Source organism: Taudactylus pleione, unplaced genomic scaffold, assembly GCF_031769625.1.
Source record: "Taudactylus pleione unplaced genomic scaffold, aTauple2 ptg000517l, whole genome shotgun sequence".
In the NCBI taxonomy this organism is placed as follows: domain Eukaryota; kingdom Metazoa; phylum Chordata; class Amphibia; order Anura; family Myobatrachidae; genus Taudactylus; species Taudactylus pleione.
The window spans coordinates 5,231,881-5,251,658 of record NW_028284919.1 but is presented as its reverse complement, the minus strand read 5'-3'; the positions used below and the strand labels follow the sequence as shown (position 1 = coordinate 5,251,658).

At 37.1% G+C, this 19,778-nt stretch overlaps 1 protein-coding gene across 6 annotated transcripts in view; it reads left to right on the top strand.

Moving 5' to 3' along the window:
* CNPY1 (canopy FGF signaling regulator 1) overlaps positions 1–19,509 on the top strand; it is a 202,199-nt gene extending 182,690 nt beyond the window's left edge. For 5 of the 6 annotated variants that reach the window (XM_088450373.1, XM_088450374.1, XM_088450371.1 and 2 more), the window contains 3 exons: positions 12,062–12,268; positions 12,972–13,068; positions 16,859–19,506. In XM_088450373.1, the coding sequence (XP_088306499.1) occupies positions 12,062–12,268; positions 12,972–13,068; positions 16,859–16,893 (339 nt within the window). In that variant the 3' untranslated portion in view covers positions 16,894–19,506. Of the gene's footprint in view, positions 1–12,061; positions 12,269–12,971; positions 13,069–16,858 lie in introns of all 6 variants that reach the window. The other variant, XM_088450370.1, reaches the window with a different exon arrangement.
* Positions 19,510–19,778: the final 269 nt, after the last annotated feature.

Genomic DNA, 19,778 nt, shown 5'->3' with positions numbered 1-19,778 from the left:
GCTGTCTGTATACTTACCCTGTCTGGATGCCGGCATCAGGATTTTGACCACCGGGATCCCAAGCATCGGCATTCTGTACCCAACCCGTCCTCAACACGTGGTCATGAAAAAAAACCTTAGAATCTGATCACTGTTATATATTAAAACTCTGCCTCCATTCTCAAGAGGGAATTAACCAATTAAATGCCTACTTATTCTTTTTGCGTAATTCCTGCATGTGCTACATTCACAGTAATTGTTTGATGGGTAATTGTAAGACATTTTTTTTTTTTTGCTACAATTTGTCTTGAGGAAGGTTGAAAATAAAAATAAAAAGCAAAACTCAACCACATGGATCATTGTATTCTGTTGGGAGTAATTTTGCTCTTTACCAACCAGTATTTATAAAAACTTTTATTGGACAATTTTCATACTTTAACCTTTTATTGATACAAATTGGACTAAGGTAAAAATAAAGTAGACTATGAACAGTCTTTCATATTCTCTTACCTGTCAGACCAAGTTTGTTTATAAGGAAGAAAATGTATTTGTTTTACCTCCCTGATGACTGGATATGGCCATACAGTATCTCTGAGAAAAGTCTTGAAGTCACTGGTTTTAGTTGTAAATAAATGTGTCACTTTAGTACTTTCACTGGACTGGAGTTTGATTGTAAGTATCCCTGTGTATGCTTAAATTGACCATTTTTTACCTTCTAGCCCCAATTATGAACCATAGATTGACTACAGATCAAGTTAACCGGGCACCATAGTTTTCCTCTTTTTTTTATCAAATAATAATTAGCAAAATAAAAAGAGAGGTCGTGGTCTTATTTTTCATATTGATTTTTTTTTAAGTGAAAATATATTTATCTCTCTTCTAAGTAGCTAAGAAACACAGCAATTAAGTGAAATGCTTAATACATCCAGAGATAATGTGAAATGTATCTGAGATAAATGTTGAACTTCTTATCCTCTAAATGCAGATAATGGTTTTGACTTTGGTCAAAAGGATTTCTGTTGCTTCAATGATGGTTCCTTCCACATTGATATTTTAATGAGCCTGGTATCTCTAAGCCTGTTCTGGGTGGAAAGCCTTGTCTCCGTTCTAATTACAATAGGAAATTGTTCATTGACAAGCACCATTCAAAACTCTCATACTTTTAAAAGCAGCAAAGCGACTTATTAGTTTGTTCCATTGCCGAAATAGCCATTGTTCTCTGTCACTTCAGCAAAAGTGTTTTTACATGGATAGGACGTTTGATCAATGTCTCTCAAATATATAGACTTTTATGCACTTGCCGAGTACATTCTAAATAAGTTAATCAAAGGTGATGTATTTTTTTATATTTAAAAAAATGCTAGAATATGAATGACTACTACCTATTTTAATTAATATGCAGTAATTTAGAACAAATACCCTTTATTAACTTTAATTTTATCATAGTTTCCTCATATAGGTTAATGTGGAAATTTTGTGTGAATAATTTATATATTTATGTTACGTGTTTGCTTTTTATTTTTTAAACATCAGTTAATCTTTTATTGATGTTTTAATAAGTATTTTAAAATTATTTACTACCATTATCTGAAGTTAGATATGCATTAGATTGTTACTATTAATTATTTAGATTTTCTTAAATTATTATCCCGAGACTGCATAACTTCGAACCTTGCCATTGTTTTATTGTGTGCTGCGGTACTGTTGTGTTGTCATGATTCTAATAATGTAGAATTTATGTCCTCTAAACACCATTGTTAAAGAGGAACATGTTTGGTATGGGAGCTGCAATCAGTATTAGGTACTGTTGTATGGCAGTTGTGTATATTTTTTGCAGTGCTGTCTAACAACAACACAAAATAATTACTATTAAAAATATAATTACATATACTGAAACAATGATCCACTAGTACTTGAAACCCAGAAGTGTTTCAAGACATATAGTCAAGATAGTTTGCACATATGCAATGAAATCCATCTGTGTGTTTGGCAAGCTTTTGCTAGCGGTAAAGTGCTTGGCTTGGCCACTCAGCCGAAAGCATCTCTGTAAATTGAGATAAAGTTGATGTATACCTTCATATTCTTATCTAATGTCCTAAACCTCTTGGAATCACTTGGAATTCTTAATTATCTTCTTAACGCCTATTTTAGTGGGGTTTTTTAGTTTTATTTATATTTTGCAGCTGGGTGACTCAAATCCAAAGTGAATGTGGCTAAAGCAATTGAATGAATCTTGCCCCAAGCATCACCTTACCTGCTGCAAATCCCCCATGTAAAAACTCACCTGGGAAATACATTCAGAATCAATTTTAACATTTTCCAAAAATATAAGTGTCAGGTATTTGAAATTCTCAAATATATATTATATTGTGTAGACTTGGTCTGAAGAAAATCAAAACTCCTCAGGTCATACTGCAACTTTCTTTCATACTGGAAATATGGTTGTATCGGCCCGGGACCCCTGTTATTTGCTGATTGTACCTAATTTCAATGTTAAACAAACCTGGTTTGCTAACTGCTTCTATCTACTCATATCATCTTATATTATCTATTCATTGTCTTTATTTATGTTGGTGCCTTTACAAGCCACTGTTGACTTTGTGCTTTTCTTTAGAGTGAAGTTTATAATAATGGGTAAGTAATTATTAGAAATTAAAAAGCTGTCCAATATGATTAGTCGTTTGGTAAAGAGTTTGGACACTAGTCTTTAATAAAGGCCATATATTATTTAGCTACACAGCACTCCTTGAATAATTCAGAGTTTTGCTTAATCCCAGCCCCCCCTACCCCCATACACTTAATGTTTAGATATGAATTTCTCTCTTCCTCCCCATAACCTGATTTGCAGCCCACACTACCTGGAAAAGGAAGAGGGTGAGGACCCAACTCCTACCTTGGTGGGTAATTAAATCATGCTGGCGGTGTGGTGTACTTTATTATTGGACAGAAGCAACAGACTAAGGCCCTCAATCAGAGGCGCTCGCAAGAAGCGAGTGCTCGTTCTGAATGAGGGCGGTCGCTTCCTTTTTTTTAGTGCGGCCTCCTGGTCGCTAGCTAAGCTGTGGGTTACCACCCACAGCTTAGCGACCGACCATGTTGATGGTCGCGATGGTGAACACCATCGGGACCAGCGGGGCTTGCGACGACCTTAGGGTCTCGGCAACCGCAAGCCCCAGGGAGCTTCCTACTCTGATCGACCAGGAAACGCCCCACTGACATCACTGATGATGTCAGTGCGGCCGCCCACAAAATGGTAGGCGTTCCTTGAGGAACGCCTTCGTTTTGGAAACCACTCCCCCGGCCCGCCTACAAGACGGGGCGAGCTGTCGATCAACATCGACAGCCGCCCCTTTTGTAGAGCGCTCCGGAGCGAGAGAGTTTCTCTCTCGCTCCGGGGCTTGCGCAGAGCAGCTGCTGCGCGTGCGCAGGACCAAAACATTGAGTCGGTTGCGAGCGCTCAGCGCTTGCGACAGACTCTGAATGAGGTCCTAAGTCCCTCCCTGCTGTAGCATGGTGAATTGTGTATACAATACAGTACACACAATAAAGTACATCTGTAGTATGTCTTCTGGGATCCAATGTTACCACTCTGTGCAGTTTTCGTCCAAATTATGTGATGTCACAAAAATCCATCCAGTGGAATGTCCAGAACAGGCTCCCTGGGTCAAAGTTCTGGCTGGCGCACTTCGCCGCGATGTCTGACTAAGACCCCAACCACTCCATTAGGCATCCCATAACAAATGAAACCCCTCTGAAGTTTTCATCCAAATCCATCCAGTGGAAGGCCCAGAACAGGCTCCCAGGGTCAAAGTTCTGCACAGCGTCCCAAAGTTCTGCCCAGCGTACACCAATGGGAGGTCCGACTGGGACCCTAACCCCCCTAAAACTTGGCCAGGATCCAACTGGACCACCTCTCTTTGGTTTCATCCCAATCGGTGCAGGGGTGTCCGAATGCATAACTGGACAGACAAACAAAGAGACTTATGAATTTCATGTTTAAGATCTATATGGGCAGCTCTGAGTGGTTAGCATTGCTGCCTCACATCACTGAGGGCTTGATTTAGATTCCCAATACAGCCCTAACTTTGTGGAGTTTGTATATTTTCCCTGTGCTTGCGTGGGTCTCTTACGGCTACTCCGGTATCCTCCCACACTCCAAAAATATACTGGTAGGGTAATTGTCTCCCAACAAAATCTAACCTTCGTAAGTTTGTGCGTGTATATGTGGAATGGACAAATATTCTCTGTAAAGCGCTGCAAAATATGTGTGCGCTATATAAATAACTGGTAATAAATGAATATATACCTTTTAGGTACTTTGTGTATGTAGAGACTTAGGGCCGTATTCAATTAGCCGCGAAAAGTCGGAAAGGTTTCGCCTGCTGTATTTTTCGCCGACGTCGCGTGTTTTGGAGGCGAAAACGTTTCGTGCGCGGCCCTGCTTTTCACCCTATTCAATTCCAAAGGACACGAAAACAGAACCCAGCGAAACGCAAACATGCGAAAAGTGCTATCAGATTTGGGGAAATCAGCCTGACACCCCCAAAAAAATGCGCTAACATTGGGGATAAATGTAGATGCCCCCCAAATAACCCTACTGAAGCTATTTCGGGTACTTAAATGCTCTCAATAGCTGCTAATTAGCATCTTTGTACAAGTGGTGAAGAATAGCATTTAGGAGGTGTTTTTTTGAGAAAATAACTAGTCCCAGCAAATTTGGGGTACATGAAAATGGGTGCAAGCATGTTTAAAAACCGCACCTTCAGCAAGCACCTGCAATCAAAAAAACACCTCACCCCTACTTGCAGACCTCCCTAAGCTAGGTTTTAAGTTTGTACCCCAACTTTGTACTTTTTTGCCCCCTTTTTCTAAGTAATTTTTTGGGTTGTTCACTTTTTTGGGGGATTTTTTTGACACAGTTATGCTTTGGGGGGCTGTCCCAAGGTAGTTTTCCAACGTTTGCACCCCAAAAACGCAATTCTACACTCTTTTTCACCACCTAGTCACAGGCGAATCTTTTACACCTATTACATTGCATTGCGTTTTTGCGTGCACGAAATGTATTTGGAATTGAATACGGCGATACTTTGCCGCCTGGCAAAATGACGTCACCCACGATACTTTTCCGCAGAAAACGGCTAATTGCGGCTAATTGAATACGGCCGTTATAGTGCGGAGTACATCTTGATATTTAGAAGTGCAGTAAAAGTTTCTAGTGAAAAGGTAGGCACGCTTTAAAGAATCACCATATGCAAGCAAAATTTTGATTTCACAATGGGGAGGAATCATTCTATTATGAAAATCAAATGTTTGTTCGTAAGGACAGTACAGGGAATATTTCTTAGCCTAACATAGCTGGTTCGAAGGGCATCAAGCTTACGGTATATAATAACTATTGAGATCCTTTATATATACATATAGGTATGCAGTCGGGAAGCCGGCGGACCTAATCCCGACAGCCGGCTTCCCGACTGTCATATCCCGGCAAGGGTCTAAAGACAGGCGTCGATATGTCGACGAATGTCAATAGACATACACCGGGAGACCGATGCCCGGCATCCTGATCGAAGGGATTCCGAGCGCGGATAGCCGCGCTTTTAGGTTTAGGGCTCCCAGGGGGGATTTAGGGTCAGGCTAGGGGAAGGGGGGATTAGGGTTAGGCACCCCCGGGGGGAGGTTTGGGTTAAGCACTCCCCCGGGGGATTTAGGTTTAGGCGGCGGGGAAGGGGTGGTTAGGTTTAGGCACTTAGAGGGGGGATTAGGGTTAGGCACCCCTAAGGTAGGGTTAGGGGGTAGAATTAGGTTAGCTAATACTTACCTGAGGACGATCAGGATTTCCACTGCTGCCAGGATGCTGGTGTCGGGATTCCAACCGACGGTAAAGCATTCGGCGGTAAATCATACCGATTCCTAAATATGAACTGTTGAATGATGCCTTTACTCTTTCATATTCTTTGCCGTAATCATTGTCATGCTGACTGTATTGCTTCAAGGAAATATTTTATATTGAATATCATGATACAATATTAAACATAAAGGGACCAGTTGTCCTTTTATTGCAGTAATGACCCATTTAATACCTTTTTAAAAACTGCTGAATATTTAACACCAAGTTAATTAGAGACATGCCATTGTATGAAAAAACCTTTCATACATAGCTTATTTCCATGAGTTCTCATGTTGCCTTTAAATTTGGCCAAATTCATTTGACCTAGGATCAACAAATCTATTTAAATATTGCAAATCCTGTTCATTCCATGCACTTTTGGCTACTGATCATACATTTAAAACCGCTTATTCTTTTTTTAATATTTGCAATTATGTGGTGTGCTCAGTGGCCTTTGTGGTTCCAGTATCCGAGATCTTTGTTTATAACTTGTGGTCTAGTTTGTAGTATTGAAATTTGTTTTATACAACATTCATCAATGTTTACAGTCTGTTACAACCATACTATATAAATGTTCTATTATTGAATAAGATTTTTTTCTTTTAAAAGTTTACATCTATCATAATATATGGTGCATACACACGATCAGATTTTTTCTTCAGATATGGACGATAACGATTTAAAAATCGTTCAGTCGTTCATATCTGAAGGAAAATCGTTCATATCTGACATGCCTGAACGATGGACGATCAACGATGCGCGTTCCCGTTTGTCAGATAACGATATCTGACATCTGATGGGTTTGCAGTCAGACTTGGACGATTCCATTCATTTTAATGCAGTCAAAAATCGTTCAATCGTTCAAATCGTTCAAAACTTTGGTCAAATCGTCCAAATCGTTCAAATCGTTTAATCGTTCAGTCGTTCATCTGACAAATCTGACAAGTCTGACAAATCTGACCGTGTGTACGCTCCATAAGGACCTCTTCAATCTCTTCTTAATTCTATCCTGCTGACTTTTCAGCTTGCCTTGCCCATCATATATACAGTGCATCCGGAAAGTATTCACAACGCTTCACTTTTTCCACATTTTGTTATGTTACAGCCTTATTCAAAATGGAATAAAAAAAATTTTTGTCCACATTTAATACCCCATAATGACAACGCGTAAAACGTTTTTTTGAGATTTTTGCTAATTTAATTTAAAAAAAAAAACCACTAAGGAATCACATGTACATAAGTATTCACAGCCTTTGCCATGAAGCTCAAAATTGAGCTCAGGTGCATCCTGTTTCCACTGATCATCCTTGAGATGTTCCTACAGCTTAATTGGAGTCCACCTGTGGTAAATTCAGTTGATTGGACATGATTTTGAAAGGCATACACCTGTCTATATAAGGTCCCACACTTGACAGTGCATGTCAGAGCACAAACCAAGCATGAAGTTCAAGGGTGTGGCCTCACGGAAGGGACCCTCACCCAGCACAGCACCCCCCTATGCCAGCACAGTGTCAGCACCACCCTTACCCACCATCTCTATCCCAGCAGAGCACCTTTCTCCCAGTAGTGAGCACGACAGCACCCCGTCCCTCTCTCTACTTTACTTGAGCGCAGCCTGCAAAACTGTCCGCCTCAAGGTACAGCAAGCCGCAGGCGGCGGACCTGCTTTCCCCGTCTCAGGCTGGCAGGCCGCAGCTGTGTGTTATGTTAGCTGGAGGCGGAGCCCAGAGCTGTGAGGTATGACTCATTACCCCGGGCGCCGCAAAGGCCCATGGTGCAGCAGCCCTCCCGCGACCTGAATGAGCCTCTGCCCATGTGCAGAAGCTCATTCTGATTGTGTGACGCCCCAGAGCAGGCTGGCGCTAAACACTAGCTGCCGTTCTGGTGCCCCACAAACTACTACCGGCTGTTCCGCCGCTGCCCGCTCACTGTTTGCTGCTGTCAGGTGAGTTCCGATCGTGGATGCTGAGCAGTCTCTGCCCAGTCAGCAGCAGGTGCCCCGGTCGTGTCTTTACCAAACCTCCACCGGCCCTAGGTGGGCTTGGATGCCCCTAGACATTCCAAATGCCCTAGGCATTTGCTTAGTTTGTCTATGCCTGGGGCCAGCTCTGTATATAGGGGCAGATGTACTAAGCTTTGGAAAGTGATACATTTTAGAGTGATAAACTACCAACCAATCATCTCCTAACTGTCCTGTTTCAAACACAACCTGTAACCTGACAGTTAGGAGCTGAGAGGCTGGCAGTTTATCACTCTCCAATTTATCACTTTCCAGACCTTAGTACATCTCTCCCATAAACTGATGGTTTTAGCAAATTCTTTAAGGGAAACCTACATTACGTATTCACAGTGCAGGCCACCATTTTGTGACCAGAACTTGTATTCAGTAGAATTATGCCAATCCGTTCACAAGAAAATAATTTCCTATATATTGAGACATCACACAAAATGTCTGCTTACAGTGTGTCCAGGTCTGTGTGCTCACTTAGGCCCCAATAAAAAAAAATCAGTTGTATAAGGAAGACCTGGAAAGATTATGGTACTACAGGTTGAGTCTCCCATATCCAGGGGCAGAACTATGGGAGACAATGGAGGCGCCTGCCGCCGGGCTCCAGCACTGAAGGAGCACATCCTCCATTGTCCACAACATAATCACCCCACTTAGGGCTGTAACTATGTACCCGGAGTATACCGTCACGGCCGCCCAATACATGGCACCTCTTCCTGGTACCTGGGAAGCCACCATACACTAGTGGAGAGTTCCATGTCAGACTGTCAGCAGTTGCCTTCATCTATCTATAGCCTGTAAATTGCTACATTACAGTGTCGGCGGCTGTGACAGGGGGGGGCACCAAATTTTAACTTGCCTCCGGGCATCTGGGATGAACTTACGCCACTGCCCATATCCAAATATTCCGAAATACAGAATTATTTTGGCATGACTGAGATAGTGACAGCTTTGATTTTTGATGGTTCAATGTACACAAACTTTGTCTAAGGCACAAATTATTAAAAATATTGCATAAAATTACCTTCTGGCTGTGTGTATAAGGTGTATATGTAAAATAAATTAATTTCATTTCTATACACAAACTTTGCTTGAGCCACAAAATAATTGAAACTATTGTATAAAATTACCTGCAGGCTGTGTGTATAAGGTGTATATAACACATAAATGCATTCTGTGTGTATATTGGGGTTCCATTCCCAAGATATTTCATTATGATATGCAATTATTCCAAAATACGGAATATTCCGTTATCCAAAATACCCCTGGTCCAAAGCATTTTGGATATCGGAGACTCAACCTGTACTATAAAACAGAGATAAATTACCTGTTCTTCTTTAGCTACTATGGAGCTACAGCCTCCATTCTGATGGAACAAATCTGCTGAAAAGCCTTAGGATGCAAAAGTCTGCGTTAAAATAGCAAAATGGTAAATACGTACATGTTTGTGCGTAAGTTTTCGTCTATAATTTCGTCAATAGTAGTTAGTCTTTTTTTTTTGTGCAGATGTTTTTTTAATCAAAATGATGGCTTCTATAAATTGTATATGTATATGTTTAAGAGGAGATTAAATCGCCAACTGGCATGGTCGGTGATGCTACAAGTACAGTTGTCTGGTATGATGTCAAATATCGCACCTAAATCTGTTCTTGTAACATTTTTGACACTTGAAAACTTTAATTATAGCTGCAGTCTGATGTCTGTGAGTTATAGAGTTAGATATAAAGTCTACAGTTACAGAGTTACATGTGGTTATTCTGCTTCATGGTCAGCCAGCATTGGACATCGCAGCATAACTGAGCACAGACAGTGGGCCTGTTTCAAAGGTGCACACTATTGCAGCCGCGACTGCGTCTTTAGGGTAAAGTTGCAGCCGGTGGAATTTGTTCAGATACGCCTACTGGCTGCGGCGGATCAGCCTCTGAACATGTTAAGATGCACCATCGGAGATTGCACCAGCACTATGGAGTCTCAGACTCTCATTCTGAACATGTTCGCCTGTGTCAGTGCACCTGAATCTTAAAACGTACTAGCTGACCGCGATCTTGCCTATGCTACCTAACCCTGTTACTACCCAGAGTGTCTACCAAAATTGCCTCTATATGCGTCGAAATTTGTTCTGCTGCTCCCGGCGATAACCATCGGGACCCAATCGCAGACTGAAAACATTGGCCACTTGCGGCATTGACATTACATGCAGCTCGGAATCAGGCCCAGTATTTGTGCATTAAGTGTCCTGCACTCGCCACAATAATACCCTATTCTGAGGTGTTTTATACTATTGGTGGTGTTTCTGCCGGCGCTTTAGTGTCAATAGTGCTGGAGTTGACTTTGACTACATGAGCCTTTTATAAGATTAAATTGTCTATATCAGCTATCTGGTACTTACTTTTGAAATTGGAATCACGTTGGATTTACCGATTGAACACCTTGCACCCTGCCGGGTTGAATGAAAAAATATATATATATGTATATATATGTATATATTCCAATCACGGGTGTCTGAATGATTTTATGTTGGGGGGCATAGTAGTCGCTGCATGAGGCCGTGGCGATGTTATTGATGGGCCCTGACAATTTAGTTGCCCTGGGGCCCCCACAATCCTTAATCTGGCCCTGTATGAACTAAATATTGTGAGAAACTCTAAATCAGGCCCATTATGGTTATCATTGGTCGTAAAAAAATATTTTACTCTCAATTAAAAATTGCATCATATTAATTTGTATGTTTTTAATGTAATTCACAAATCTGCATATTTTTGTAATTAAAACTGTTTCTATGTACCTGACTTATTTATATGGCTTAACTGGTTTTAAAATTATTTAAGTTTACAAGATCAGGTAGAACAAGTCTTAAAGAATATGTTACTAAACTTGCAATGCAGGAATGCTAGGCCATGCCATCAATCCTAGCACTGGCTAGCATTGCTGAAAGTTTAATAGACCTCCTGTTATGACGCAAACATTTTGTTCCGAAAATACTAATTACTTGCATTTTTTCGCAAACGTAACCAGATAAAATACTGTTTTGATAAAATATTTAGAAGTAATTTGCAAGGCATTGGTCTACTTTAGTTTTAATTAATTAATTGTACAGCAAAGATAAGTAATTTTTTTTTCTTTAAGAGTAACCAGGCTGTAAATGTGACCGAATTTTGCCTTACAAAGCAATATAGTTTTCCTTTGTCTTGTTTTAAACTGTGAGAAACAATGTTGCATCCAGAAGGCTGAATTTTAAATGGAGCATGAGTGAAACAATAAAAGCTAGCCTCAGATTTTAATTCTTCTGCCTGTATTTATTTGATTTGTGTCCAGATGGTGGTGAAGCAAGGAAACCCTTTGTGTAAATGGAGCACACATGTGAAAGTGCATCTATAATGTAGTCATTGAGACCGGAAGGGTTCATACTGTGTCTGAAAGGAGACAATAGAGACTGGATATATCAACATTGCAGAAATCTAGTTCATTTGTGATTCAACCTCTTTGACTGTGGTTGTCATGAAAACTTCCTACTTTGATCAGCAGAGGGTGGAGAGAAAGCCTCCGAAAGGCCCAAAGAAGCATCCGTATTGTTTACTGTGCACTTGGCTTCACTTCACACCCCCATTCCGGAAGAAGCAACAGAGATAGGACCATCTTGCACCTTGACCTGTCTAGACTGGGGAGTGAGCTTTTTGTCCCAGTTACCAAGAGTACTGGGTGCTCTTTGACCCTTTGAGTATTTGCTGTTGAGACACTCACTAAGCATGTAGGTAGTGTGTAAAAGCTTCTTGAATTCTTGCTTAATTCAGGAGGAAACCGAATGAGACAAAGACATGGACCAGCTGTTATGAAATAAAGCTGAAACAGTAGAACCTGGGAGAAGTTACATTTTGTAAGCTATTATTTTCTACACAAAGCCCCTGGGATGCATTATAACAGCTGCATTGGAGATGGTGTGCAACAACTAATCTGAGCAAAGGTTTTCTACAACTCTTACTCAGGCAAGGAGTATGTAAGCTGTTGTAACTATGTTTTCTAAGCAGAATGTTTTAGATAGTGTAGTAATTTTTTTGTAGATCTATATAATGTGCAGTGTTTTTTTTTTACATTACAATTTTTAAGCACTATACTTTGTTCTCATCCTGTAACAATCTTAACCTAAACTGTTTTTATCTTGGTTTTTCTCTATTCCTTTTTTTTTTCAGGTTCCATTAGTAAAATCTGAGGTATATTTGACTGATGTTTTAGAAAGGATATGTGAAGCAATGGATGACTACAGTCTCTACATAGACCCTGATACTAAGGAAAAGTCGTATATAAGATTTGCTCCTAGGGACAACGACCCATTTCCTTCAGTAGACTTTAAAAATTTCCAATTCAGTCCTGAAGATAACAATCCTTTAAAATATGCGGTAAGATTTTAATTGTTTTAATATATAGAAAATATAAAAGAAAATCATGTTAAAAAGTTAAGGACTGAAGCGTGTTCTTTTTAATTGTACATTTATGAAAGCTTATATTTCATAAACATTTGTTTTAAAAATGTAAAAATTGCCTGAAATTTTATTACATATAGTTTTTTTTTCTCTTATTCAGCTGCAGTTAAACTTAGTGTTGGTGTTTGTATGGTTTGTTTAGTGAGTACTAAGAAAAAACTCAATTATATTTGATTGTTGGAAAAAAAATTCAAATATTGCTGCGGATAATTATGCATTATTGAATTGCGCAAATTATATATTTTTGTTTTGTGAAAAATTATTTCGATTTTTTTTTTTTTACTATAAATATATAGCAAGGTAAAGTAATTATTCTGCAATGAAACAATTTTAAACAGAAGCACATTTGCAGTGGATATTGTTTTGTAGTTCTCATTATAAACAATTAAGCAAAGATGCAGGGAAACAACACTCAGTCAATACTGCATTTAAATTTGATATAAATAGAGAATATAGTATTTAATACAGATATGTTCAGATCATGTATTTGTACACCTGCACGCATTAACTTTTTTTTTTCTATCTATGAGTTCATTTCATTGGTTAAAGTCATGAACATATAAACTTAAAAGTGTTGTACTGGTTTCATTTTGCTAACATGTTATCTTGTTTCTTGTAGTGTGAACGAGTGATAGAGGAAAATGAAGATGAAATACTTTCACTTATTATCCACGAGGAAGACAATTTTGTTGACAAGCTATGCACTGACAAAACAGGTAGTGTTTATGATATAGCTTATAACAATGCATGTTGTCTATTTGTATTCCAGCTCTGTTATAGAGGTTGGGCTATCAAAGTGTTGAATTGTATCGAAATCCCACCCCTTCATACAAATCTATGAAATCTGTGTATACATAGCTTGGATTTCACCATTTTAATTTCCACGTGTTCCCTTCTTTCTGGAATAGAATTACCATTCCTCATCATCATAACAGGCTGCATTCATTTACATTGCTAACTAACCATGTACAGAGTAGGCCTTTGCCAATTACATTATTTTATTTATTTTTCTCCAATAATCATAAAATTGTATTTAACATTGGTGCCATGTGTGCTCTAAAAGTGTGTATTTAAACATTTTGGAAAAAAATATTTTCACTTATTGTCAGATATCACATTCATTTGTAAACGCGTTCCATGTAACATGCCATGCTACAAAAATATTTCAACCATTTCCCTTGTTTCAGAATTTTTTGGCGCAGATATAAGTGCCAACCTTAGCAAACTTCACCCTTGTGCCAAGGATAATTCATGTTTTAAATAAGTGGCGAGGTTTAAAATATTAATGACCTGAAAAAATAACAGAACACCGTCTACTCTAGACAATGTGGTGTTTTTGCAATGAATAACAAGCACACTTTTATTTTGTTCAGCAGTCAGGCAACGTAGTTAGCTTCACCCCATAGAGCCAGTCTGTTTTAGGTGGGGGTGGGGGATGCATTATGTATCCAAGATAAAATATTGATTTTAGAACCAATGACATCTTAAAATGAAGGTTTGAGATCTTGGTATGTAAAAGAAAAAACCCTGAGGTTTTAAATAAATATTTAATCCCAACAGTATGTGCTTATAGATCTCCTCTCATGCAGCTCGAGTTGTAAATGAAGTTGATAGCAGTTTTGACATTTTCTATACAGTGCTGTATCTATGGAACCACGCAGGTAATACCAGCCCACTCAGAAAGTCACTGATAGTATATTATGGAGGATATTAAAAATTAAATCTAAATTGTAATCACCAATATTTACTGCTTATAACTTTAAATTTGAGCTTGAGGGTATTGTGCACTCTTCCTCTACTTTATAAGTGTATTTTATTTTAATTTTTTTTTTAACTTATAAACTATAACAATTAAACAGCAACACGTTAAGCCACTTGGCAGTATTTATTTTTCTGCCTGTGAAGTATGGGTAGCCTAAACCAAATTTACGGAACGGCCTTTACTGTACATCTTGATATTTTGAGTTTGAACTGAAACTTACATTTTCATGTTCAGCTATGTACACTTTTGGATGTAGTGAGGTATGTAATTGCATACATGGCACAGTTGTTTTCTAGCAGGTAAAAATTAACGTACATGAATTGCGGAGTTTATGGACCCAAATCAGAATACATAAAACACAAATGAACATCTTAGACACCGATCTTTATTAAACAGTGTACTGAAGGCGATGCCAGGATGGGAAGTAGATTCAGCAGAGGGACACGCTTTCCTGCATTTAATATAGTCTATGATTATAGTCCACAAAATAAATATTGGTTGTAATAACTATAATATGCATTGTATTATTATCACCTTTACATAATTGTATCTATTTTTTGTCTCTATGCACGTTAGTTATTTGCATTATTGCGACTGTCTTAGAAATCCCTACTTCTCGCAAACATTAAAAAGGGAACTTTTATTATAATATCTAAATATGCCATAAATAATTGACAAATGCTAATAAAACACTCAAAAATGTATTTCTGAGTAAGAAAAAAAAATTTGTCTTTCCAGTGCTATTTTTTTTTCTTTGGTTGCTACTATATAGCCTCCATAGAGACATGTAAAGAATTTTTTTTTTCCACTCGCGGTGTATTCTTCAAATTAAAATTTTTACATTACGGCATGTTATTAAATGTTATGTTTTTCAGATCACTTTGGCAATGAAAGAAATATTTTTAAAGTGAGAAATATTTGCTCTGTTTTATTATTCAATAAAATTCAGTTGTCGTGGGGTAAAAACAAAATATCCATACAGGAAAATAAGATCTGTTTAATCTCAATTTTTTATAGTTTAATGTAATATAGTATATACATCATCTCATCATTTGTTCATCACAATCACTGAGGATCAGTAGACTATCCATAATCAGGCATGGACTATTTGTGGCCCTCATCTCTTGTGGAATTACAAGTACCACAACAAATGGAAAGCCATAGGTTGTTCTTACTTACTCTACATCATTCAAATAATATTCAGACTGTAGAGTGTTGCCCTGGACTTCGCTCATTTCACACATAACATATTTTTTCATTGAGCCATTTTGTCATAGGCTTTAAGCCATAACTTACATTTCAAATGGTAATGATATATTTAGCACAAGATTACTATTTAAGTTATAATGAAAGTCAAAGCTACACTGTTTCATCTATGTGCCACATAAATGTGTTCAGAAAATATACTCTCTTATAGCTGGTGCAAACCTAAATGCCAGTATTGTAGACAAGGTGGGAAATTTACTGGTTAAGGTAAGGTAGGCCTTAGAATCTAGTGACCATGTCATGACAAATATACTGCTGTCCAGAGGAGCTGTAAATAGTAGAACATTATACATTCTTAGAAGTGTACTGTAATACCTACAGTTATTGAACAGATTCACTCTAAAACCACTTTATGCTGAAGATTTTTCATACTGGTACCAATGGATGATTATAGTACAGTATAATGGAAACTATATTTTCTCTTCCCAAGAACTTACAATCAAATGCAATATTTTAATTCTAGAACAATTCCTTGATTTATTATTGTGCTTCATTTATAAGTAAATAGTACCAACTCCCTTTTTTGCCCTGTAGAAAAGGGAAGCCAATGCAGGCATAAATTGGGAACAATTAAGAACATTTATTCAGAAGACTAGTAAACATATTATACTGTGAGGGAGATGTTGTGTACAGTGGCCTGTCTTTTCTGTATACATAAGGATGTCAGAAGCCTAACAGTGATGACTGGATCTGCCACCCAACTCCCTTATCTACAAACACAAATTAAGTGTGTTGGGGAACAGGTTTTTCAACCTTTAAACATTTCAGACAGGTCTATGTTTTTGTTATTTTTAATTTGTACAATACATTTTGAGTAAGCAGTGGAAAGGTGGGTGTAATACAATAAAATGCTCTGTGTCAAATCTAGTAAGCTATTCACTAAGGAACTTATGCAATCTTACATTTTAACATCAAACTTAAGACCGGTAAGGACTCATTTAAAGACTTTTAAAAATAAAATAGATATTTTAGAATACATACAGTTTTAATACTTATAATAGCCTTTTCCCATTCATCATTTTCTATTATATTTTATAAGGCAAAAAATGTGTAAATTTGATTTGACCTGAAAGTTCTATTCACGTGACCGATTTTGATCCTAAATTAACTACATCAATTATTACCTTTTCACTATACTGTCAGAAAGTAGTTGAATGGCTGAATATTGTTTATGTATCTATAACCATGTCAGTATATCATCCATGTCCTCCTTACTTGTCAGCACTTTATACATTTAGTGACAATTTTGTTATCAGACTCATGGAAAGTTTCTACTATAGTCATCTCTAATGTTCTTGTTTCATATTTTAAAATGTGAAGAAAGATTTTTAGATAAACTGACTGCCCAATTGAAGCATGGAATTGTTAATGGCTTCTCCTGCCAAATCATGGTTGCAACCTTAGCCAAAGACTACATTACTGTAGATATATTTGTTTTCCAACGATTTCAGCAATATGTGTTTTTCTTGATGTTTTAGGTTTTTGTAAAGATATTCCACACAGTGAATTATAGAAGATACAACAACTTTTTACATTTTTCAAAGATATCTATCCCGGCATGGCAAAGTATTTTGTGTCCGTTTGCCGCTCACCACTGATCTCCGTTTGGTCATCTTCACAATGTGGATTTACACCAGAGATTACAAAGAAAGTTGAAAATTAAACAAATTATCTTTATAATATTGAGTTCTACTTTTTTACTCTGTATGGAAAAAGGTGCCTCACCTCGTCTTTCTAATGCATACAGATTGTGTGTTTTTTAAAAATATATATATTCCCCTATTAATAAACTGTGTTTGAAATAAATGATTATATTGTTAAAATGTATATACAAGAGACTCCATAACAGTATGATGGGTAGGCGGTAAGATGTTTCATGATCTGGACACTATTAATCCTTCACAGGCATGCCTAATTTCTTGCAGTTAATTATTATGTATTAATGAGTATTGTTGTTAATTTTAAAATCTACATTCTATGCTAGATCTGTTATTTAATGTATTCCAGTGGAACCTGGCATTTATGAGGTTAAATACACCAGTTTAGAAAATATGTGTTCTACTGTAGCAGCAACCTTGTTTGACCTTGATTCACATATTCCTCGGTCTTGGCTGCCAGCATTGTCCTTCTTAACGACGCACCGAGAAATTAACCATGCCCTGCTTTATTTTATGTTGTCTTGAGTTAAAGTGGTTTTAGAATATATGTTCTAGCAGAAGATCATGTTTGATATACAAATGGACTACCATAACATCAATGCAAGTCAATTCAGGGAAATCCTTTAAAACCTTTATATCTTACACATTTATGTTTATTAAATTACGTTTGGATTTTATTATTGCAGCTCTGTTTACAAATGCACTATTTTGATTTGCAGGGGTGAAAAAAAAGTAGACTTTTTTTGCCGTTTGATACTTTTGGTAATGCTTGCATCACCACCCAATTAACATACCATAAGATACTTGATACGTTTATTACGTAAATATTTGCCATATTTTTAGATTAAATATATGACAAATGAAAAGTTAATACCGTGCGAGACAAATGTTGAGAGTGGATAGTGTTAACCGCTGATTAAGAGCCCCTTAAGAAAACCAACTATGGTACCTTACCAAATATGTTTTTATGTAGCAATCAGCAGTGGAGCAGTCAAATTAGCAATGCATTTGAGCGTGCCATTAAACAACCACATTTAATTAATTAACTCAACCAGTAATATATTTTTACGTGAGACCATGCCTTGTGCACCTATTAAGGAGAAGAGAAATTTAATGATAGTTTTTGTGGTTATACTGCAGCTTATTGTAAGTCATTTTAAAGCAGGCCGTGTAATGCTTTATTTGTATTTGTACATTGCTTTAAATTGATAGTAATAAATATTCTATGTCAAAATAGGTATTGCAGAGCAATGGGAATTTTGATAGGACCACAGATTGACCACATTTATAGTGCATTCCCTGCCTATAGGCTTCTATTGAATCATCTGCCAGTTGTATCAATAAAGTGGATCCATTACCTTCACACAGTGCAGTCAGCCATTTTGAACCAGTATTACCCTAATTAATTCATTATCAATTGTTGATATAATTGAGAAATGAGGCAAATTGGTGATACTAGTTCCTAGTGAGTTTATAGGCTGAATATTGGTTTCCCCCACAAAATTTTAGAACACTGTATATGTGTGAGGTCTGTTTTTAATGTGTTATGCTGACTTTATACATGTAGGTTCAGCCATTTTTACTGTGCATTAAAGAAGTAAATTGTTCTACAAGAGCACAATTGATTACCAGGGCCATGGTCCCACTAACCATTATTAACTAATGTGTAGAATAATTAATTACTGTGTAAAACATAATTGTAATTATACATTTGTTTCATACAATTAATATGTAAAACAAGAAGGATATGGAGATTGGTACATCAAGAATGGAGGGCATGATCAGCCAAAAAGGCCTTGTTTTGCACCTAACTAAATAACTGTTGCTGGAAAAATAAATTTCATCTATTTTTTTCTGATGCATCAAAAGGGAACCCTATTTAGCACAGATTTGCATTACTTCCATCAAAGGTGAGTATGTTGTCCATAACAACTATTTCTGTGGTCTCATATAAGTGAATAGGCATAAATCGACCATGTGTATGCTATGAAGGTTTAAACTTCCAAAATCTTTTCTGAGTGTATTAAAAGATAGGAGTTTTGTAAAACATTGCACTCAAATATTGCAGACCAGCTTTGAAACACTTTGTGGCTGTTAGTGATGGACCAGGTTAGCCAGTTAACGAAGCATCATTGTTCTCCCAAAATTTGGGAGAAATCCAACTCTCTTTTACAGACAAATGAACACTGATGATTGTAATATTAGCAGATTAAGTTTTTGCAATAACACTTTTTTTATTAGTACACTAATGACAATTGAAAAACAAAAATTAAACTTGCAGACTATTATATAGCGTAGTAAAAATCCATATATAAAATACTGTTGCAGAAATACATTAAGATCAAAATCTTGTTTGTTAATGAGAAAAATGTTACTAGTGCCATTTTGTACGCACATTACATTTGTATATGTATTCCATTTTTTATTTGTGAAGGGGGCAGATGAGGCTAATTTATTTCTTGGGTTAACTTCTGTGTAGATAAATTTAGACTATTAACCAGTAATATTACTGTGACTAAAGTGTGTCGATACTGACTTATTTTTCCAAATTTTATTTGAAGTTCATTTTTTATAATTCTGTATCATACCTTTTATTTTTATAAACACATTCAGTTGTATTGTGATTATTGTCCCAAATTACCACTATTTTCATCAATAGTAATTTTGTATATATTTATTGACAATGTCATAATTAACTGGAATGGTAACAACAGGGCTTTTATTGATTTTATTCCATTTT